This window comes from Aethalodelphis obliquidens, unplaced genomic scaffold, assembly GCF_003676395.1.
Source record: "Aethalodelphis obliquidens isolate GAN/ISIS:26980383/991018 unplaced genomic scaffold, ASM367639v1 scaffold2, whole genome shotgun sequence".
NCBI classification, from domain to species: domain Eukaryota; kingdom Metazoa; phylum Chordata; class Mammalia; order Artiodactyla; family Delphinidae; genus Aethalodelphis; species Aethalodelphis obliquidens.
The window spans coordinates 69,365,644-69,389,724 of record NW_020837946.1 but is presented as its reverse complement, the minus strand read 5'-3'; the positions used below and the strand labels follow the sequence as shown (position 1 = coordinate 69,389,724).

The 24,081-nt window shown below is 36.0% G+C and overlaps 1 protein-coding gene across 15 annotated transcripts in view; it reads left to right on the top strand.

The window, feature by feature from the left end:
- Positions 1 to 24,081, top strand: part of SLC4A10 (solute carrier family 4 member 10) — a 309,415-nt gene that overhangs the window by 250,856 nt on the left and 34,478 nt on the right. For all 15 annotated transcript variants that reach the window (XM_027129968.1, XM_027129959.1, XM_027129928.1 and 12 more), the window contains 3 exons: positions 15,990 to 16,095; positions 21,556 to 21,717; positions 23,208 to 23,321. In XM_027129968.1, coding sequence (XP_026985769.1) covers positions 15,990 to 16,095; positions 21,556 to 21,717; positions 23,208 to 23,321 — 382 coding nt within the window. The remainder of the gene's footprint in view (positions 1 to 15,989; positions 16,096 to 21,555; positions 21,718 to 23,207; positions 23,322 to 24,081) is intronic.

Below are 24,081 nucleotides of genomic sequence, written 5' to 3'. Positions count from 1 at the left end.
GTCTAGAATGACCCAGAATACTGATAATAGCTAAAGTGTCAGATAAAAGTAATGCATCCAATAATCCCTGAACATAGGGGCCATTTTAAACTTTATTTCCACTGGAAGTAAGGAAGCCGTATTGTTCCATAATATTAAAAAATCGTGAGCTACTCTGAAAGCATATCTACCATGTGTATAAATATTGGCAGTTTTGCTCTTGGTTAAAGTACAAGCCTATGTAAGAGTGTATAATTCAGCCTTTTGGACTAAAGTAGCCAGAGGAAAAGATACTCCCTCAGCACTATCAAAGGCAGTTGCAGTAGCATAGCCAGCACAATATTTGCCATTTTTACCTTTAAAATAAGAACCATCAGTGAACCATGCGAGGTCAGCATTACCAAAATGAATTTCCTGCAGATCATCACGAGGAGTCAGGAGGTGATTCACCAGCATTAAGCAGTTTTGAAAGACTTCATCAATGAAAGAGGAGAAAAGAGTAGCAGGGTTAAGGTTATTAGAACATAAAAGAGGAGGAGTTAACAGAAGGACTTCATAGGAGATGAGGTAGCCAACTGAGAAATGTTGAGTGGATTGAGACGTCAGGAGGGCTTCTACTGGATGAGGTACAAAAATTGTTAAAGGGGATCCCACAACATTTTTCTCAGTGGCCTTAACCAAAAGAGTGGTGTTAGTAATGGCTCTAAGGCAAGGGGGGGTTGTCCTCTTGCCACAGGATCCAGTTACTAGCTAAAGTACCCAAGGGGTCAATGGTGGTCCCATTGACCTGTTTTTAGATGAGTACCCTAAAGTCATTCCCTTCCCTTTCACATACACAAAGGAAAAGGGAATCTGAGAATAGGGATGCCCAAGGGCAGGTGGGTTTATCAAACTCTCCTTTAAGTACTAGAATATTGTATCATCTTATTCTTCCCATAAAATTGGGTCAGGGTTGTTATTTATCAAAAAATACAGAGGTTTGGCCATAAGAGAGAAATTGGAATCCAATTTCAGCAGTAACAAGCTAGCCGGAGAAAACCTTGCAGTTGGTGCTTAGTTTTGGGTTTTGGGAAACTTAGGACACCATGAAGCCTATCTAAATTTAAGTGTAACCCTTGTTCTGATATCAGATGCCCCAAATATCAAACCTGGGCTTGGGAAAACTGCAATTTTCCTTGGCAACCTAATGTCCCTTTAAGACTAAAAGCTTTAGCAAATGGATACTGTCTTCCTGTGAGGAGGCTTGAGACAGAGAGCAAAGAAGCAAGTTATCCATATATTACAACAAAGCAGAACCCCCAGGGAACTTTATGTCAACCAGATGAGCCTTCAGAATTTGTGAGAAATAAAAAGGACTCTCAGTAAAACCCTGAGGCATTACCGTCCAGGTGAATTGTTTTTCTTCCCAAGTAAAGGCAAAAAAGTATTGGCTAGCTTCAACTGGAATACCAAAGAATGTACCACATAAATCAATTAGAGTAAAGAATTTATTTCCAATGGGAATGGATGTTAGCATCATATGAGGGTTAGAAATGACAGGTTGTCAAGGGATAACAATATTGTTTATTGCTTTGACATCCTAGACAAACCTCCACCCTTTTTTTTGCGGAGCACAGGCTCCGGACGCACAGGCTCAGCGGCCATGGCTCACGGGCCCAGCCGCTCCGCGGCATGTGGGATCTTCCCGGACCGGGGCACAAACCCGTGTCCCCTGCATCGGCAGGCGGACTCTCAACCACTGCGCCACCCGGGAAGCCCAAACCTCCACCCATTTTACCAAAGGGAGTTATTGTTGTAATTTTGTGTAAAACTTGTCTTTCCCCTTGCCTCAACTCTTTTTTCTTTTGTGAATAAATTAAGCTTGGTTCTTACTTAAGGAATAAACTCTCAACCCCCACCCCCCAAAATAGGAGTATCATAGGACCTAATACAAGGGATAATGCAGCCTTGAGCCTTGTAAGCTTTTATTATGGGCTTTATAACTTGAAGGACTTCTTTACTTATAGGCTATTGATTAATTCCAGGAAGAAGTTTTGAAGGATGTGTTTGAATCTTGATGAAAGTTGTGCTATGAATTTTGCCAATATTAGCTGGAGGTTTTCTCCCTGAGGAGGGTGGTAGCTGATTCAACAGAGAAAAATGATCAGTGTTTCCTGAATTCAACTCTAGTACCATCAGAGACAAAGCAAATAAAAGATGTCAAAGGGTCATTTAATTCACCTGGTTGGCTGCTTTAATGACTACTGTGAAGTCCTAGAATTATTTACTCCTTTCGGGAGAAAGAAATTCTGGCATGATACTTCTCTAAGAAGTCTCAGCCTAACAAATGCTTAGAGGTAGAAGAACTAAGGAGAAAAGGGTGTGTATCTCTCAAAGAGCCTAAACAAAAGGGAATACGTTTAGAGACAGGAACCTCTTGAGGTTCATTAGAGATCCCCACTATTTGGACTGTTTTAGTACACCGAGGCAGGGGCCACTTTGTTGTAGTGGGGCTGAGCACCAAGAGTGTGGCTCTGTTGTCAGTTCGGACTGGAAGAATTTCATCCTCAATCTGGAGAAATGTTTCTCTAAGCCAGTTAAGAAGAAGATTGCGAAGAGCCCCTGTAGTTCTTTGGAGCCATGTCCTTGAGAATTGAGAGGACATTGAAAAGCCATGTCATTGAGAATTGAGAGGACATTGGTTAGAGGGCTGAAGGTACATTTGTACCAATCTCCTTTCTGATGTTCTGGCTCTTTGTAATAATAGCAGAAACTAGGAGGGTTTTGGTTTCATTTAGGGGGCTTAATTTGCTGGAGTTGAAGATTAAGAATTTTAGTGGTCTCCCTTTTAGGTGACTCCTCTAGAGTGTGAGAGAGCTGGTTTGCCAGATTAACTAAATCTAGAGTGAACACAATTTCCCATTGCACCCTATTTAGTGGGCTGATCCAGGTTCACCCCACTAAAAAACATAGAGTTAAAAGCTACCTTGGTGAAACAACATCTGAAGGAAGACCAGAATTTTCTTAAAAAATAATCTGAAGTCGATTGTAATAGTAATGAACAGATTCATCAGAATTTTGTGTATAAGTCTGAATTTTGTTCTAATCAATAGGCTTTGGAAAAGCCCTAGAAATTGCCCTATGAAGACACCTAGCAATTTCCTGAGCCTGATCATATAATAAGTTAGTAGGTGGGTCTCTGGTTGTAATTCTAGAGATCTTTTAAGATTTTCCCAATTAGCATTTTTCATCCAGTGCTGAACCTGGCCTTCACTGACAAGTATATGAACTAGCTGATATGTCAGAGAAACCCAGTTGATAAATTTGACTGACTATATTAAATTCCTCAGCAAATCTGTGAGAATCTTCATTTACTCTGGGAAAATCTTTGACTATGGCTGGCAGTTCTCCTTTAATCCAGGGAGTATAAGAAATTAAGGGTTTAGCCTCTGGATCCTCGAAAGGCTTAATTTTAAGGGACAAGTTCAGAGGAAAAGGGAGTGGGGAGTTTCAGAGAAAAAGGGAACTTCAGTGAGAGAATTAGTATGGTGGAACTGAGGGTATAGAGGAGCTGTATATGGCATAGAAGGAAAGGAGGAAGGTAGCACCAGAGGCAAAGCCTGAGATAAAGAAGCCAAAGAAGAAGAGCATGAGGCTTAGGAAGCCATTTTATCTTTCTTTCTTTGTTTGCCTCAGTAAAACTTAAAGTCCTATTTTGCAGAGAGGCGGTTTTAGGCTCTTGATAACATTTGGAACCCTCAAATTACCAATTGAAATATGCATTCCATTCAGTTTTGGAAATTTTAGAGCTATGGTTGTCCAATTTAGCTTTAAGAAAAGTTAAGTTTGGAGATATAAAAAGTTCCTCATAATCGCCATTGATATTGTAAATTGCCTTTGATTGGGTCAATCCATTTAGTTAGAAATGTGCCTGAGGAAGAATCGTGGTTTTCAAACAAAAATTGGCCAGGGTCCCTGTAAGAGGGGGACCCTCAAAATATTTAGATAACTGGGATTCCATTTCTTGGAGGGTTTCTCTAGAGTAAGAGAATAATTTTCAAGAAGCTCAAATAGCTGAAATAGCTTAAACAGCCCAAATAACCTGCAGGCCTAATACCAGCCAGTTCTAAAGGAACAGTCTAGTCCCAGAGGAGCCAGGCCAAAAGCTGCTCAGCACAGTTCCAATAGAACAGCCCCTATTCGAAATGGAATTGGGCCAAAGGCTGAACTGGCACAGTTCCAATGAAACATCCCCCTGTTCCTGAAGAAATGGGCCAAAAGCTAGCCAGTTCCAGGAGGAACAGCTCCTGTTCCAAAAGGAATGGGCCGAAGGCTAGCCAGTTCCAGCTGGAACAGTCTGATTTCAAAATCATACCAAAGTGCCAAATGAATACTCACATACAGAGCAAGGCCTTAACCAGAAAGGAAGAAACCTTAAAATAGATCCTGAATAAAACCTGGAGAGCTTCAAAATGCAAAGTGGATGGAAGCTCAAATCCAGGAGAAAGACTAACCCTCAAAATCCAGGGTTGATGAAAAAAGCAGTGAGCAACAAGGGCTCAATGTTGGTACCACACCTGTTTGCTCACCAGCCTCAGAGTTGTTGGGGGTTTTCTGGGGATCCTCATAAGGGCCATCAAATTGTTGACCTAAAACAAATAGACTGCCAGTTATTTCTCTAGCAAAACAAAACAAAACAAGGGGGGTTATTATTCAGGATCTGCAAAGAATTTCAATTTGGGATCAGCAAGCATAACAACGTGCAAGCCCCCTGCAAAAATGGAGAGAAGAACTCTTCTAGAGGCGGAAAAGGAGTTGGGAGGGCCATAGTAAGCAAACAGTCCATGGCTTTTCATTGGCTGAATTGTGACAGCCTCTCCCTGGATGAGCTCTTGACAGGAAAGAGGAGGAAGTCTTTCTTCTTCCTACTGAGCTCTAAAATTGTCTTGGGGCATGTGGCTCCCCCATCTGGTCTCCCAACTCTATTTACATGAGGTTTCCGTTTATTAATTGTTTATACTTTAACAAGAGATAAATAATTCTACCTTTCCTTTCAATTCTCTGTTCTTCCTTCTATCTCCCTACCCCTGATTCTATTGTAGTGGTTGTTAACATATCTTTTATTCTCTAACCATAGTTAAGTGTTAAACAATTTGCCTAAAGGTTGATTCTAAAAAACCTTTTTAAAACCACATTTTAAAAACCTTTACATAGTTATAGCTATTTAAATATTTCTCACTCTAGAGTCAAGTAGTGTGCATAGGTTACATTTTCTTCTCTATGGCTCTAGTATCATGACTCCTATGGCATTCAGAAAACAACATTCTTCCAGAATGGTAGCATAAGGAACTCTAAGGACCCTCTCACTGGTGAAACAACTTTACTGGTGAAAATCATTCTAGAAAACAATAATAGAAAGTCTCTGGAAATTGTTTTAAGAGCAGATAGCACTTATATGTGGAATCTAAAAAAAAATGGTACAATGAACATATTTACAAAACAGAAACAGACTCACAGACTTCAAAAACATACTTATGGGAACTTCCCTGGTGGTGCAGTGGTTAAGACTCTGTGCTCCCAGTGCAGGGGGCCTGGGTTTGATCCCTGGTCCAGGAACTAGATCCCACATGCATGCCGCACCTAGGAGTTCGCATGCAGCAACTAAGGAGCTGGTGATCCACAACTAAGGAGCCCATGTGCTGCAACTAAGAAGTCAGTGAGCCGCAACTAAGGAGCCCGCGAGCTGCAACTAAGGAGCCCACCTGCCACAACTAAGACCCAATGCAACAAATTAATTAATTAATTAATTTTAAAAAATCTCCCTGACCTACCTCACACCTGAAGTTCCTTTAATAGGAAACTACATTTAAAAAAAAAGAAGAAGAAAGAAAAGAAAGAAAACAAACTTATGGTTACCAAAGGGAAAGGTGGGGGGGAGGGATAAATTAGGAGTTTGGAATTAACATATACACACTACTGTATTTAAAATAATCAACAAGGACCTATTGTATAGCACAGGGAACTCTACTCAATCCAGTATTCTGTAATAACCTATATGGGAAAAGAATCTGAAAAAGAAGGGAGATATATATATATATATATATATATATATATATATATATAACTAAATCACTTTGCTGTACACCTGAAACTAACACAACATTGTAAATCAACTATACTCCTGTATAAAATAAAAATTAAACTAAATTAAAAAAATAATGGAAGTTCTGGTGAAAAGCAATTAAGAGGAGGTAGGTAGCTTTATGAGAGACACAGGCTAAACAATAGGCCAGCTACTATACCAGAGAGAACCAGGAAAAGAGACAGCTAAGGAGAGTCCTCTTGGGGCCAGAAGAACCTCAAACAATGACCTCAACTGCAAAGGAGCTAGAGTTTAATTGCATCATACCACCAGAGCATTTTATGCCCCAGGTTTCTGTCAAAAACAATAGCACAATCAGCGAGCAATTAATGGAGCCTAATAACTGAATATATGTGGTAAGCTGTACAGCAACCACTAAGAAAATAACTAAAAATATATATAGTGAAGAATAAAAACCCAACAGTGTTCTTAACATCATGGTAAAATGAATCTTCTTTTTCAACATTTCATGAGCTGCTCAAAATCATTATATATTTCAGTTTTCTTCCTCTTTGGAACATGTCTTTCTTGTAAAGCCTTTTATTTTTCCTGGAATTGCTGACTACCTTCTTTTGCTCTGGGCTTCTGTGCTTGAACGTCCTCTAGCTTCCCCAAGAATTCAATAATTCTATCCTGTTAACTCTTTATTAAAAGTTTAAGTGTAGAGTACAGCAGATGTTGCACAGCAGATCTCCAGAACTTTTTCGTAGTGCATAAGTAAAACTCTGTACCCATTGAACAGCAACTCCCCATTTCTCTCTTCCCATCCCTGGAAACCACAATTCTACTTTCTGTTTCTATAAGTTTTACTATTTTAGATACCTCATATAAGTGGAATCATGCAGTATTTGTCCTTCTATTTCACTTTGCACAATATCCTTAATGTTCATCCATGTTGTAGCATATGACAGAATTTCCTTCTTTTTTTTAAATGGCTGCATAATATTCCATTGTATGTATATATTATACTTTTTAAAATCCATTCATCTGTTGATGGACATTTAGATTGTTTCCACTTCTTGGCTCATTACAAACAATACTGAAATGAACGTGGGAATGCAATATCTCTTCAAGATCCAGTTCTCTTTGGATCCAGAAATGGGATTGCTGGATCATGTAGTAGCTCTATTTTTATTTTTTGGTGGAACCTATAGAGTGTTTTCCATAGTGGCTGCATCATTTTACATTTCTAACAACCGTGCACAAGGGTTCCAGTTTCTCCACATTCTCACCAATGCTTCTTATTTTCTGTTGTTTTGTTTTGTTTCATTCATATTGGTCATCCTAACAGGTGTGAGATGATACTTCATTGTAGTTTCAATTTGCATTTCCCTGATGATTAGTGATGTCAAAAATCTTTTCATATACTTATTGACCATTTGTAGATCTTCTTCGGAGAAATGTCTATTTAGGTCATTTGTCCATTTTTATTTTTATTTATTTATATTTTTTATTTTTCTTTGTCCATTTTTAAATTGAGTGATTTGTTTTATTGCTATTGAGTTGTAGCAACTCCTTATATATTTTGGATATTAATGCCTTATCAGATACAGTTTGCATGTATTTCCTCCCATTCCACAGGTTGCCTTTTCATTCTGCTTATTGTTTCCTTGGCTATGTAGAAGCTTTTTAGTTTAATGTAGTCCCACTGTCTATTTTTGCATTTATTACCTGTGTTTTGGTGTCATATCCAAGAAATCATTGCTAAGACCAATGTAATAAAGCTTTCCCCATTTTCTTCTAGAAATTTTATAGATTTAGGTCTAATGTTTAAGTCTTTTATTTATTTTGAATTGATTTCTGTGTATGGTGTCAGATAAGGGTTCAATTTTATTCTTTTGTTTGTGGATATCTGATTTTCCCAGCATGATTTGTTGAAGAGACTTCAGCATTTCCCCATTGTGCAGCTTTGCCATTCTTGTTGAAGGTCTTTTGACTGCATGGGTGAGAGTTTATTTCTGGGCTCTCTATTCTGTTCTATATATCTGTCTTTGTTCTAGTACCATACTGTTTTTATTACTCTAGCTTTGTAATATATTTTGAAATTAGGAAGTGTGAGGCTTCCAACTTCATTCTTTTTTTCTCAAGATTGTTTTGACTATTCAGGATCTTTCATGGTTCCATATGAATTTTAGGATTATTTTTTCTATTTCTATAAAAAATGTCATTGGGATTTTGGTAGCGATTGCACTGAATTTGTAGATCACTTCAGGTAATATGGGTGTTTTTAACAATATTAAGTCTTTCAATTCATGAACACATTTATATCTTTCCATTTATTTGTGTCCTCTAATTTCTTTCAGCAATGTTTTATAGTTTTAAGTGTAAAAGTCTTTCATATCTTTGGTTAAGTTTATTTCTAAGTATTTTATTCTTATTGATGCTATTCTAAGTGGGGTTGTTTCCTTAATTTCCTTTTTAGATTGCATATTGTTGTTTATAGAAACTCAACTGAGTTTTTTAATGTTGATTTTTTTTTTTTTTTTTTTTTTTTTGCGGTACACGGGCCTCTCAACTGTTGTGGCCTCTCCCATTGCAGAGCACAGGCTCCGGACACACAGGCTCAGCAGCCATGGCTCACGGGCCCAGCCACTCCGCGGCACGTGGGATCTTCCTGGACCGGGACATGAACCTGTGTCCCCTGCATTAGCAGGCAGACTCTCAACCACTGTGCCACCAGGGAAGCCCCTTTAATGTTGATTTTTATCCTGCAACTTTGTTGAATTCATCTATTACTTCTAACAATTTTTTTATATATGGAATTTTTAGAGTTTTCTTTGTATTAGATTATGTTATCTGTAAGCAGAGATAATTTTACTTCTTCCTTTCCAATTTGGATGCTGTTTTTTCTTACCTAATTTCTGTAGTAGGACTTCCAGTACTATTTTGAATTGAAATGGCAGGAGTGGGAATCCTTGTCTTGTTCTTTATCTTAGAGGAAAAGCTTCTGGTTTTTCCCCAGTGATTCTGATGTTAGCTGTGGGCTTGTCATATATGACTTTTACCATGTTGAGATAATTCCCTTCTATTCCTAGTGTGATGAGTGTTTTTATCATGAAAGGGTGTTGAATTTGTCAAATGCTTATTGTGCATCTATTGAGTTGATCATGTGATTGTATCCTTTGTTGCATTAATGTCATGTATCACAATGATTGATATTTGTTTGTTGAACCGTTCTTGTGTTCCACGGATAAATCCTACTTGGTTATGATGTATGATCCTTTCAATATATTGTTGAATTTAGTTTGTTATTATTTTGTTGAGGATTTTTGAATCTATATTCATTAAGAATATTGTTTTTTAGTTTTCTTTTGATGTCTTTTTCTGGTTTTGGTATCAGGGTAATTCTGGCTTCATAAAATGAGTTTGGAAGTGTTCCCTCCTCTTCAGTTTTTTGGAAGAGTTTTAGAAGGATTGGCATCAGTTCTTTAAATGTGTGGTAGAATTAGCCAGTGAAACCATCTGGTCATGGGCTTTTCTTTGTTGGGAAGTTTTTGATTACTGATTCAAACTCCTTACTAGCTATAGGTCTGTTCAGAATTTCTATTTCTTCATGATTCATTCTTGATAAATTGCATGTTTCTAGGAATTTATCCATTTCTTCCAGGCTATGCCATTTGTTGGCTTGGAATTGCTCATAGTAATCTCTTATAATCCTTTTAATCTCTGTGACATTAGTTGTAACATCTCCTCTTTCATTTATAATTTTGAGTCTTTATTTTTTTTCTTAGTCTAGCTAAAAGTTTGTCAATTTGTTGGTTTTTTAAAAAAACCAACTCAGTTTCATTGATCTCTACTGTTGTTTTTCTAGTCTCTATTTCACTTATTTATGCTCTGATGATTATTATTTCCTTCCTTCTGCTAACTTTGGCCTTTGTTTTTCTTCTTCTAGTTCTTTGTGCTTTAAAGTTAGGTTGTTTATTTGAGAATTTTCATCTTTTTAATATAGGCAATTATTGCTATAAACTTCCCTCTTAGTACTGCTTTTGCTGCATCCTATAAGTTTTAGTATGTTGTTTTTGTTTTCATTTGTCTTAAGATATTTTCTAATTTCTCTTTTGATATCTTCTTTGGTCCATTGGTTGTTCAAGGATATGTTGCTTAATTTCCATGCATTTGTGAATTTTTTAGTTTTCCTTCTGTTATTGATTTCTAGTTTCATTGCACTGTGGTTGGAAAGTATACTTAGTATGATTTCAGTCTTCTTACATCTGTTGAGACTAGTTTTGTGACCTAACATGTGATCTCTTGTGGAGAATGTTTTGTGTGTGTTCGAGAACTCTGTGTATTCTGCTGCTGGTGGGTGAAATGTTCTATATATGCTATTAGGTTCATTTGGTCTATACTGTTGTTCAAGTCCTCTGTTTCCTTATTCATCTTCTATTTGGATCTATCCATTATTTAAAGTGAGGTATTGAAATATCCTAATACAATTGTGTTACTATCTATCTTTCTCTTCACTTCTGTCAATGTTTCCTTCATATATTTGGGTGCTCTGCTGTTAGGTGCGTATATCTTTTTAATTTTTGTATCTTCCTGGTTAATTGACTCTTTTAGCCTTATATAATGTCCTTCCTTGTCTCTTTTGACAGTTTTTGACTTAAAGTCTATTTGTCTGATATGATTATGACCCACCCTGACACCTGCTCTCTTTTGGTTACCATTTGCATATAATATTGTTTTCTATACTTTAACTTTCACTCTATGTGTGTTCCTAAATCAAAAGTCTCTTCTAGACAGCATATAGTTAGATCTTTTTTTTATCCATTTAGTCATTCTATGTCTTTTGATTGGGGAGTAAAATCCACTTACATTTAAGTACTTATTTATAAAGAAGAACTTACTATTGCCATTTTATTAGTTGTTTTCTGTCTTGTAACATTTTTGTCACCTGCCCCCTTTCCTCTCTTTTTTACTTCCTTTGTGTTTTGTTGATTTTTTTTTTTTTTTAGTAGTGATATGTTTTGATTCCTTTCTTATTTTCTTTTGTGGATGTTCTACACAAAAAGGTATTTTCTTTTTGGTTACCATGGGGCTTACATAAAACATCTTATATTTACAACAATCTATTTTAAGCTGATAAAATTAACTTCAATTGCATACAAATACTCTTCACTTTTACTCCCCCCTTGTTACACTTTTTATGTTATCGATGTCAAAAATTACATCCTTTCATATTGTGTATCCATTAACATATTTTTGTAGTAATAGTGTCTAAAAATACTTTTGTCCTTCAACTTCTATACCAGAATTAAAAGTGATTTATGTACCACCATTACAGTATTTTGTATTTGTCTATATACTTACCTTTATTAGCAAGCTTTATACTATCATATGTTTTTGTGTTGCTGTTCAGCGTCCTTTTGTTTGAACTTGAAGGATTCCCTTTAGCATTTCTTATAAGGCAGATACAGTGGTGATGAACTCCTTCAGCTTTATTTTTGAAACCTGGGAAGGTTTTATTTCTCCTTCATTTTTGAAGTCCCCCATTTTTTACCAGATATAGTATTCTTGGTTGGAAGTTTTCCCTTTTAGCGCTTTGAATATGTCATACCACTGCCTTCTGGTCTGTAGAGTTCAGACTGAAAAATCCACTGGTAGTATTATGGAACTTCTCTTGCACATGGTGGTTAGCTTTTCGCTTGCTGCTGTTGAAATTTTCTCTGTATTTGACTTTTAACAGTTTGATTATAATGTGTCTTAGTATGGATTTCTTTGGATTCACAATGGTTGGAATTCATTGGGTTTCTTAAATATGGATGTCATTTCCTTCCCCATTTTTGGGAAGTTTTGGGGCACTATTTCTTTAAATAAGCTTTCTGTCCCTTATTCTCTTTCTTCTTCTTCTGGGGCTCCCATGATGCATATATTGATTTGCTTATGATATCCCATGTGTTCCTCAGTCTTTCTTCACTCTTTTTCATTCTTTTTTCATTTTGTTCTTCTGACTGAATAATTTCAAGTGACCCGTCCTCAAGTTCACTGATTCTTTCTTCTGCTTAATTGAGTCTGATGTTGAACTCCTCTACTGAATTTTTTAGTTCAATTATTGTGTTCTTTAGCTCCAAAATTTCTATTTTGTTCTTTTTAAATATTTTCTATCTTTTTGTTGATATTTTCATTTTGTTTATGCATCATTTTCTTGATCTCATAGAGTATCATTATAATGGTTATTTTAATTCTGTCAGGTAATTTATATACCTCTATTTCTTTAAGGTAAGTTTCTGATTTATTTTATTCCTTTGTATGGACCATGTTGCCCTGTTTCTTCATGTGTCCCATAACTTTGTTTTAGGATTGGCACATTTGAAATAACAGCCACCTTTCATAGCCTTTAGGAACTTGCTCTTTGTGCAGAAGACTCTTATTAATCAGCTTGACTAGAGATTCTGGGGGCCTCTCTAACCCTTTCTTGGAGGGAAGGGGATGCACATTCTCTGAGCCTCGTGTGTGCAATTTCTCAATTAGTATTGCTGGTTTCTTTTTCCAGGGGCTCATAATATTTTGCTCCCTCTGAGAACAAGGGATAGCAGAGAATCTTGCTACTGTAAAACCATAGAACTTACAGTAGCAAGATTCTCTGCTATCTCTTGTTCTCAGAGGCCTCCAGATATCTACCATATGATGAGTCCCCATCAGCATCCCAGGTTAGGTGAGACAGTTGCCATTTTATGACATTTTATGACAAGACAGATACCAGTCCCTCAGTAGCCCTCTGAAGAGCTGGAATGTCAGATGCAGCCTCTATTTTCTCTTCACCCCCAGTGTAAAAAGTGTAAGCCAGGGTATTCTCTACCACTGCTGAGCTGTGCCAGCTTAGAGGAGGGGCCGATGCAGTTAAAGTGAAATTGCTCTTCTTACCTGTTTGAATGTGGCTGTTCACAGCTTTGCACTCAGGTACTGCAACATCTTAACTGGATTCTGGAATTCTCGTCACAATATTTTGGTTCATATATTGTTGTTAATTGAAGTTTCTATGGGGGAAGGAGCACTGGGACTTTCCATTCAGCCATCTTGTGATTTCACTTCTTCCCTGGTTCACTCTTGGGCTCTCATTCTGAGAGTTCTTTCACTGCTTTCTTAGGTTCGAAAACACTCTTTCCTTCATCCCAACATCTTCTCTTAGTTCAGACCCTTTTTGGGATTCTACTTGGCAGGCCAGGTCCTTCCCTTACTGCAGTTGGAAGGATATATATATATCCTATATAAATTTATAAATTTTATATGTATATATATTTATGTTTCTATGTAAATATTTCTATTTTTTTAAGTTAGTCATTAGGAGCAGACTGCCTAGGTTTAAATTCTGGCTCTGATGTTTCTAGCTGTGTAACCTTGGCCACATCACTCGTGCCTTGATATTTTCATGTGATTAATACTACCTATTTTAAGGATTAAACATAAAAGTACTATTATTGTTAGTATTACTCTTCTGTTCTGCTTTTACAAACATCCTGCTTTCATATGCTTTTCATATTCCATTTGTTTACATCTCTCTTTTGTTGATATTTCTCCTCATGTTTCTTTTTATATTATTTCTTTGGTTAATGAATTCTAGGTAATGAGAAAATAAACATGTGTGTTCAGTCCTCTTTCTTAAGCTAGAAGCCAAACCTGATTTTTAATTTTAGAAAATATTCAGTGATTTAATGGTTTTAGTGTTATTTTTTAATAATTTAAGATATTTTTAAATGAAATTATTCTCTCTCTCTTCATATATTATCTTTACCGTATTTGCCTAGTGATCTAATGACCTAGAGTCAAAATTAAACAGGAATTTTCTTTCTTTTGATAGATTCTCAGTGATAGTAGCAAAACTGTTTTAATGCTGGTCAGAATTTAATTCTCTTTAAAGCACTGGAAGCAAAATAAAGAGTATCAGCATGTTAGAGAAAAGCCTAGTGTTTTTTTTGTATTACATTAATTGAAAGTTAACAGTTTTATTACATCTTATGAAAAACTGAAAAATGAACCAGAAAATAATGATGAGAACCATGATGATGATGGCAGCTACAATTTCAAAACTGCATAAATGTATACCAGGCACTTAATATATATCATGTTACTTATTCTTCATAATAGCTCTACAAGGTAAGCATTTCAGTCTGCATTTTATTTATGAGGAAACCAAGATTTAGAGTGCTTAAGTAATTTGCCCCTGGCCACACAGCCAGTAAAGGACAAAGGCCTTTCTGACACATAATCCTGTGTTCTGGGATTATGTACAACTAATCTGGGACTTGAGAACCTATAGATTTGAATAAATTGCATTAATGAATGACTATTACTGCATCTCAGGGGACTGTTTCCCTTTTGCTGTGTTTCCTCCCTCTGATACCATGGTGGTCACTGTAGCTGCTCATAGTAGCTAATACTGCCATGTCTCATTCCCTTAAAATCCTCATCAACAACTTTCTCATTGGAATCCTCTGTTTTTTTAGAGGCCCAGCCCCATGTGAGCCCAGGTGGGGAATACTCTAACATCTCTTAGTGAGAGCAGGAACATACCTGTCTGTATTGCCCAAGTTAAGGAGAGTTTCTTGTAATAATAGACACTCAGTACACTTTGAAAAATGAATGAGTGGTGGTAAAAAAAAGAACAGACTAAAATTCCTGACGTAAGAGACAGAAGAGAGGGCTTCCCTGGTGTCGCAGTGGTTGAGAGTCTGCCTGCCGATGCAGGGGACACGGGTTCGTGCCCTGGTCTGGGAAGATCCCACATGCCACGGAGCAGCTAGGCCCGTGAGCCATGGCCGCTGAGCCTGCGTGTCCGGAGCCTGTGCTCCGCAACGGGAGAGGCCACAACAGTGAGAGGCCTGCGTACCGAAAAAAAATAAAGAAGAAGAGAGACTGTTGCTTAGGCAGAGGAATTTATCAAGTAGAGACTGTAATATATTTGCCTACAGAAATAATGGCAGTTGGGTTCTACAGTTCAATTAATATCACTAAAACAGCAATCCAACTAATATACAAGTTATGTAGTATATATGTGGCTTAATCTGAGAGCCCAACCACTATTTTTATAAAATGCTTCTATAAGAAAATGCTCTCTGAAGGGCAAATAATAGACTTATGAATGAATTTTTCAGACAATTTGTAAATTGAAGTTAACATCTAAGACAATTAACTTATTGATAATCTTTGCTTTTGTCTTCTCATTTACTTACAAAGTTATAAAGAACATGAGATCAAAAGCTGTTTTTTATTACATAACAGTACCACTTTGCCCAGCTTTTTCCTATTCTCTCTGCTCTTACCCCACCCAGCGTTCATCATGTTACTTTATATGTAGTAGCTATTCAAAAATCTTTTGCATACTGATTGTTTGATTTTTAATAGAACTATCCCTCATCACAAAGAAAGTATATCCTGAGATACCTAGGGTTCTTGCTTCAACCTAGCTTTAATTTTAAATTACATTGCAAAATTCTAAATGATCTCTAAAATATGAATTATAAACTCCAATTTTAATTGATATAGTTATACAGTATTAATAAAAATAAGTAATTATAATAATACATTTGAATGTTTATAATTTTTTCCCACTTGACTTATAATTTAGAGGCAAATGGTTGTTGTAAGGTCTAGAAAGCATCTTGGTTTAAAAGGCCTCAAAAGCCCTGTGTTCTAACCTACACTTTAAAAAATTTCCTCTGATGGGGACAGAGAGGGAATGCCTCTCATTCCAGGAAACATTAGAAGTGATCTAATCCTAGCAATATATCTGTCCTCTGTCTGAAAATAGTGTGTTTTGGAGTTTAGGATGACCTACCTACTTATCTCTCAGATGGAGGAAGGCTGTGACTGGGGAAGAAGGACCCATCACACATTTGTTTTAAGTATGGTGACAAAAAGATACTTCACAAAAGACACTGTTTTGCCTTTGCAGGTGTAACTGTGTGGAACCACATAATCCTAGCAATGATACTTTGAAGGAATGGAGGGAGTCCAATATTTCTGCCTCTGACATAATTTGGGAGAACCTAACTGTGTCGGTAAGTGAAACATTGAAAAATAAGTCATGGACTTCCCTGGTGGCACAGTGGTTAAGAATCCGCCTGCCAATGCAGGGGACATGGGTTTGAGCACTGGTCCGGGAAGATCCCACATTCCACGGAACAACTAAGCCCATGTGCTACAACTACTGAGCCTGCGCTCTAGAGCTCACAAGCCACAACTACTGAGCCCGTGCACATAGAGTCCATGCTCTACAACAAGAGAAGCCACTGCAGTGAAAAACCCGCACACCACAACCCGCTCGCCGCAACTAGAGAAAGCCCGCATGCAGCAACAAAGACCCAACACAGCCATAAATTAATTAATTAATTTTTAAAAAAGAAAAATGGGTCATACCTTGAATCTTACTACTATAAGGGCTTTTATTGACTTTTTGAATGAATTATTGCCACTAAGTTAAGTGTTTTAAACAAATACTATTATAAAAGTGATGGTTTTGATTTCATTCATTTCAAGTATGCATAAGTTTACTGGGGTTTTCTTTCATTATTAAGTTTTTCCAGTAGTTATTAGGCCTGAGTTACTCTGAAAGCACACATATATGGCATAATGTGACTAGATTAACTGAAAGCACATTAAATAAGAGTAGTGTTGACCTAAATGAAACCGTATGGCAGAACTAAGTCAGCCTTCTGTGTAAAGAACCCAGAATGCTTTTACTTTACTCTGTAATACTGCTCCAGCTGTTCAGAGTATGTTAAGGGGGAGGGGATGTTTGTTAATATTTTAGTGTAAATATTGAACTTTTTGGAAAAACAAAAGTCACTTTTCTTAATAAAATTCTGGCACCTCCCTCAGGAAGATTTTCTTACTTCCATTTTCTCTTTATCCTCCATTCAAGAAATAGAATGGCAACATATTTTTCACCTATCAAAGTTAAATCTTATACCTTTAAAAATATTTTTGGCTTTCCTCTTTTTTGTGGTATCTTTTTTCCCCCCTCATAGCTGAATTTCTCAGTTCTTCTTAATCTCTTGCAATATTTGTGCACCTCCTTTTCCATCTACATTTGCATCCTTTACTTCTGGTCAATCAAATCTCATAATTGGAAAAATCAAAAGTGTTCTGGTTTTAATAAGTATTAAAATCTGAGTCATTCTAGTTTCTTCTCTATTCTTCCCAGTTACAAACATTACAATCCAAAGCTTCTGCCACTTTATCTACCCATATAAGCTCAAATCCCATTATAACCATGGGCATAAAACTATATAAATTCTAGTTCATTTTATGAAAAACATATCATTTAGTAAGTGAACCAGTTAGTGACACATAGAAATCTTTTTTGTTGTACAAATGTTATAAAACTTTAAACATGATTCTTGTAAGAGCACTTGACCTATTGCCTATTTTATCAATTTTCCTCATTAAATATTTTCTTTCAGAATCAAAATCAAATTACTTACCTTCTGTTTAGAATTCTATCTTGACCTATATTTTACTACTTTTCCTCTTATGCTAGTTATTTGCTCTAAAATAAGCCTTCACTTCTGTTGTTTTCTTCTGTTATGGTTAACATTTATTCTGTCCTATTTTTTCTTAGAAAAAATAACATTACCAAACTGTTTCCTTTCAGAGAGCCATTTAAATCGATCAGTAAAAGAAATGATGAGCTGAACAAGAAAGAATGCTACAGTTATTCAGAATTTAGACATGGGATTGTGGTTGGTCCATTCAGCTGTGCATCTTCCATTTATATTTCCCTTTTGTAAACTATAAAGATATTATGTCTTGAGTCCCTTGCTTTTGTCCCTCATCTTGGTGTCCCCTACAATACAGTAACCCAGTAATCTCATCTCTAAATTATTTAACATGATAATTTACTCTGTGTTTTATAGTCTTGAATAATTTAATATTAAATAATAATATTCATTCCACGTAGTAGCAAACCCTGAATCATAACTTTCAAAGAGGCTCATAGCACAATTGATCTAGCTAGCCATGAGTTAATTTTAAATATTAGAAGTTTTAGGGTCAAGCAGAGTACGGTGAAAAATATTTTGCAATCAAAGCAAATCTAGCACTGTGGTTTTTTTCTTAAAGTTCTGTACTAGGAGTTAACATTCTGGCAGAAATTTTCATATTATTTTTCATTAGTTAAAAGCAGTTTTTGCAATAGGTAATTGCTAATCTTGACCAGAAATAGCATTTATCACCAAAGGGAATGCTACGTAATGAAAAAATCTTACAATTTTTAAGTCAATGAGGGCCATAAAATTGTTTTGTCTTAATTGTTATTCTGGGATTTCTTTCCTCAGCATAACCATTAGTATCATCAAAAACATTGTATTAATAAAGCACTGTGCTAATGGCTATTATAACTAGTTTTGTAAAAATAGTCATGTAATATCTACTTTGTATATTATTCATGTGATGATTTTTAATTGAATTGTTACATATCTCATTAATTGTAATTTATACCTTGCTAACTCAGCAAGGGCAAAGAACTTTAGCTTTCTTTGATTCTCCCAAACAGCTGTATGCATAATAAGTGTTCAATAAATATTTAATGATCGTTTTGAAAAATAGTCTCAAATCACAAATTTACTATTTAATGTAAATATCTTGTTTTGGTTTATTTTGTTTTCCAGCTTTATTGAGGTATAATTGACAAATAAAAATTTTGTATATTTAAGGTATACAATATGATGTTTCGATATATGTATATGACGTGAATGATTACCGCAATCAAGCTAATTAACATATCCATCACCTCAAATAGTTACCTTTTTTTTTTTGGTGAAAACAATTAAGATCTACTCTCTCAGCAAATTTCAATTATTTAAAGCAATATTATTAACCATAGTCACCATGTTATACATTAGATCTTCATAATTTATCCTGCATAACTGAAAGTTTGTACCCTTCGGCCAATATTTCCCCATGTTTCCCTGTCCCCAGCCATTAGTAACCATCATTCTACTCTCTGCTTCTGAGTTTGACATTTTTAGATTCCACATGTAAGTTAAATCATATAGTGTTTGTCTTTCTGTGTCTGGCTTATATCAGTCAGCATAATGTCCTCCAGATTCATCCATGTTGTTGCAATGGCAGGATTTCCTTCCTTTTTAAGGGAATGATATTCTGTTATATATTTATACTACATTTTCTTAATCCATTCATCCATTGACAGACATCTAGGTTATTTCCATATCTTGGCTATTGTGAATAATGCCTAATTCAAGTGTTTTATAGCAAGCTAGAACACTTAGGTTTCTATGTTTATATATATTTTTAGCAGTATCTCAAAATCTGTCATTATAAAGGAATTCCTAGGCGAGGTTTAAAATATTCACAAGCAATTAACTAGCAATTGGTTAAGAATCGTTTTAGTGCCAGAATTACATATTTAGCTTATATATAAGTAAGGGGCAGGACACTAATGCCAACTTTAATTTCTTATTTTATCAAACTTAATTTTTACCAACTTATAACACTGCTGAAACTTAGAACGTGTTGAAGAATAATTAGTAGAAATGAGTTTGTCAACAAGCAGTTTTTCATTTTTGTAAGTGAAACCATATGTGAGACTCAAAATAAGAGAACAGGATTTGGATTTAGTTTTCTCTTCCAAATCTCAGTACTTGTTTTATGTGTGTGTGTGTGTGTGTGTGTGTGTGTGTGTGTGTGTGTGTGTGTGTGTGTGTGTGTGTGTTAAAGGTACAGTTAGTATAAACCAGAAAATAAATGTAGAATTTAGTAGTTCACAATTTTTCCTTTTTAAATAGCATATTGTCCCCCTAAAAGGAAGAAAAAATAAATACGCTTTTCGAATTTGCTTTGAATTAAAGTAACTAGGCAAGCTATTGGCAATGTATTATAGATTATGAGACAGTTAAATGATCCTTTAAATGGTTTCTATGTTCCTAAGATTTGAGAACAAGACCCAGCCAAGTCCAAGACTTGGAGGATTTTTATATCTGCACAAAAGACTGATCACAAATATTTAGATAATGTGTTTACAACAGAGCTTCTAGCTCCTCTTTGTATTTATCCATTCTTCTTAACCATTACTTTGCTTAGTAATTGCTATACTAGTATCTCTGGACAAGGGGCAAGAGACGGGACTAAAAAATTCAAGGATTCATTTTTGCTACTTTATCTATTTTAACAGAGTTTTGAGAGAAGGAAAATTAAAGCTATAATTAAGGCCTGGGGGATTTTTCTTTGGTTTTTCAATTAGCCAAGTCATTGTGCTCTATATTAAAATAGATAATTGGAATTCAACTTTAGCTAGCAAAGAATGTAGCATTTGCAGTTAGATTAGAAAAGGGAATGGAATTGTGTTAGATAATTATAAAGTATACAAACAATATTTCTCAAGAATCCTAGCCTTAGGGGTATCTGCCCCAAGTAGATTTTACTAGTTTGTTTTTGGATAACCGTGTAACAATCTGTGATTTAGTCTAGAATCTTTTGAAGGTATTTGTTTTCTGCTATACAAGGACTCCAGGGCCTGAAACTTTGTTCATTGGACAGTCTCTGTTGGTGATCAGTCCGTCAGTCCATATTTTTCTCTAAGATCTTTAAGTATATGGCACAATTCAGTTTCTGTTCAGGTCCAGATATCTCAAGTACTAACAAGGTCACTGGATCACTTAAACCATTCTTTTCTCTGTTTTGAAATAAAAAATTAAAATTTAGTGTTCTAATCTTTAAATTAAAATAGTAAAAAGCAAAACATTTTTAAAAAGTTTTAATTTCAAAATATTAATGTTTAAAATGCTCAGTTTTTTTCCTCCAAGAAAGGAAATTTTTTTGACTTTGCTGCCACCTCATGGCTAAGGCAGCAATTAGAAATTATCCTTCAGAGGCTTATAAAATATATACCAGGAAAAAACAAAGACCATGAAGAAGTCATAGTAAATATGAACGTTGCATTGCTTCTATACTAACTTTTTCTCTTTTGTCCTATAATTTAAATTTGAGCCCCATCTTTGACTTTCAGTTTCACTCCAGTAATAATGTATCATAGTTTTTTGTTGCTTTTCTCACCTTTCTTGGGAGCTTTTGGACTAGATAATTCTACAAAACCATTGTTCTTCTTTAGTAATATTCCCACCAAAGGAATATCATGTTTGTATCACAACTCAGCTGCCACCCAGCAGCGGTGAGCCCATAGCCAATTACTTAACTTTTCTACACCTCAGTTTCCTCAGACATGAAATAGAAATAATAACAACTACCTATTTTATAGGGTTGATGTGAAAATTCATTAAGATGGTGATTGATAAATCAGTTAGTTTCATAGATTTAAACTTAATTTGAAAAGGCAAGAATTTTAGAAGTGGTTCATATTGCTCACTACCTATGCAACTAGGAGCCATAACTGAATAACTTCAGCAACTCAACTGCAAGCGATCTTAAGATGTTAGTTTTCTGAAAGAAACGTGTCCACCTTTTCTGCTTAATAGCTCCATTTGTTTTACTTCCTCTGGCAGGAATGCAAATCATTGCATGGAGAGTATGTTGGACGAGCTTGTGGCCACGAGCACCCATATGTTCCAGATGTTCTATTTTGGTCAGTGATCCTGTTCTTTTCCACAGTTACTCTGTCAGCCACACTGAAGCAGTTCAAGACTAGCCGCTATTTTCCAACCAAGGTACTTAGACTACAATTTTTCTGATCAAAACGTGAACCAATATAAAGCATGTTATGGAGTCATGTGTGTTTTAGGACAAAAGAAAGAGCTGTTGCTGTCGTTAAAGGAGCCACGAAAAGGTTTTTGTGTGATTGAGCTGCCAGTTTAGGAGTGGGCATGGTGAGGGAGGTAAGAGAAAGCATTCTGTGATACAGTGCTAGGAGTACACATTCCCTCCAGGCTTATCTCCTAACTTCAAATCCCAGAGATAAACTCCCACTTTCCCACTTTCATTTTTGGAACTCAAAAGCACACACTGCATTACTGATTGTCACTTTCTTGCCCAGTGAACAGTGGGAACTATTCCAGCCTGACAGACACCTCATAGGAGCCACTGTTACATTCTGTAATTGGGAAAGCCCCTGCAAGACTCATTGGAACACTATCCTCTTTTTCATTTTTAAAGTGTCAGTCCCTCCGCCTAACCCACCACGTTTGCATCTGCATATTTGGAAAGGAAAGTAAACAGAGAAACAGCTTAGTTCAATATTTAACACTGCAAAGTAACACCTATAAGGTCTGACTCAGCCAAAAAAGAAGGAAGGAAGGAAGGGAGGGAGGGAGGGAAGGAGGAAGGAAGGAAGGAGAAAAGAAAAAGAAAGAAAAGAAACAAGAAAACAAGGTTTTTAGGGATGAGCTAAAAATTGTGATGAAAATTCTACTCTGGGAAAATGTTTTAAGAACTGCTGTTTGAGAGAAACTTCTGTTTTTCTTACCTCTGCCTTCCGTAACGTGGAAGATTCATTTCTTTCCCCCCAAAGCTTAATTTGATTAATATAGAATTTTTTTTTTGTATCAAACTCCTGCATTTTGTATGTGTTTGTGTGTGCATCATAAAGGCAGCCTAATAAAAGGCAGATCTTGTTGATTATTGTTTAAGAATTTTTCTCAATGAAGGCTCTATAAAAGAGAAATGGCTTTAAAAACTGGCTTACATAGAATAACTTTTAAATTTGCTTACTCTGTTGTGCAAATTACCTGCTGCCATACTTGTAGCTCAGATAAACTAACTAAAATATTATGCTTCTTCAATAAAAATAGATAATTTTATTTTATGGTATTTCAGGTTTATCATATTAAAATGTTACCTACGTGAGAAAGAGTACTAAAATATAGCAAAATTCTAGCCATGCAAACTTATTCTGTGAAATAAATATTCACATGCTGGAATTCATAATAAACTTAGATTTTAAATGAAAACAGCACAATCACCATTGTAGCTATTCCATAATGCCTCATTTTTAAAATGTTGAGTGTGTATTCATCCTAATGACAGAGACACATAAATATAAATATGACAAGAGTTAGTAGTAATATTATAGTCTGCGTAAAATATAATATTATGATATTATGTCATAAAGTGTTTATAAAGTGTGATTCTAGATTATGTTCCTGAGTATTCTTCACTATTTTTAGTTCCTTCAAGTGACAAGTGTTTTCATTATGTTTAGGTGCGATCCATAGTGAGCGACTTTGCTGTCTTTCTTACGATTCTGTGTATGGTTTTAATTGACTATGCCATTGGGATCCCATCTCCAAAACTACAAGTACCAAGTGTTTTCAAGGTGAAGTTATCATAGGATTTACTATCATCTCTCCATCTCTGTAGGTCTAATTTTTATTCAGATGATGGCTATAACCCTAGTACTTGGGATTTTCATGAAAATATAAAGAATATAGATTAATATAACAGTAAATAAAATGCCCACAGCATGACTAAAATTTTGGCCTAATATTAAAAAAATAGAAATCACAGAAATGGAAACCTAGAGGCAGCTTGAAAAACTTTTCTGTCAATTATTCCAGTGGGAATATCTATATTCTTAAAAGATAAGGAAGCATTTTGAAAGTAAGGGTAACGCACAGTGGATAGGTCTTGAAAACAGATAAAATTAGGTCTGGAATAGAGTTCAGACCATGTTACTAACTATGCAACCTTGGGCCAGTTACTTTACCTCTCTGAACCTGTTTCCTCACCTATCAAAAAGAGCGAGGGGGCTTCCCTGGTGGCGCAGTGGTTGAGGGTCCGCCTGCCGATGCAGGGGACGCGGGTTCGTGCCCCGGTCCAGGAGGATCCCACGTGCCGCGGAGCGGCTGGGCCCCTGGGCCATGGCCGCAGGGCCTGCGCGTCTGGAGCCTGTGCTCCGCGGCGGGAGAGGCCACAGCAGTGAGAGGCCCGCGTACTGCAAAAAGCTAGGGACTTCCTCAAAGAATTGTCAAAATGATTTCCTTTGGGACTCGTCTCAGGCACCAGCCATGTTTGAACCTTTCCCTGAGCCCATGATGTGACCAAACGTCTTTTTGACATTTTTACATAGTGACCTG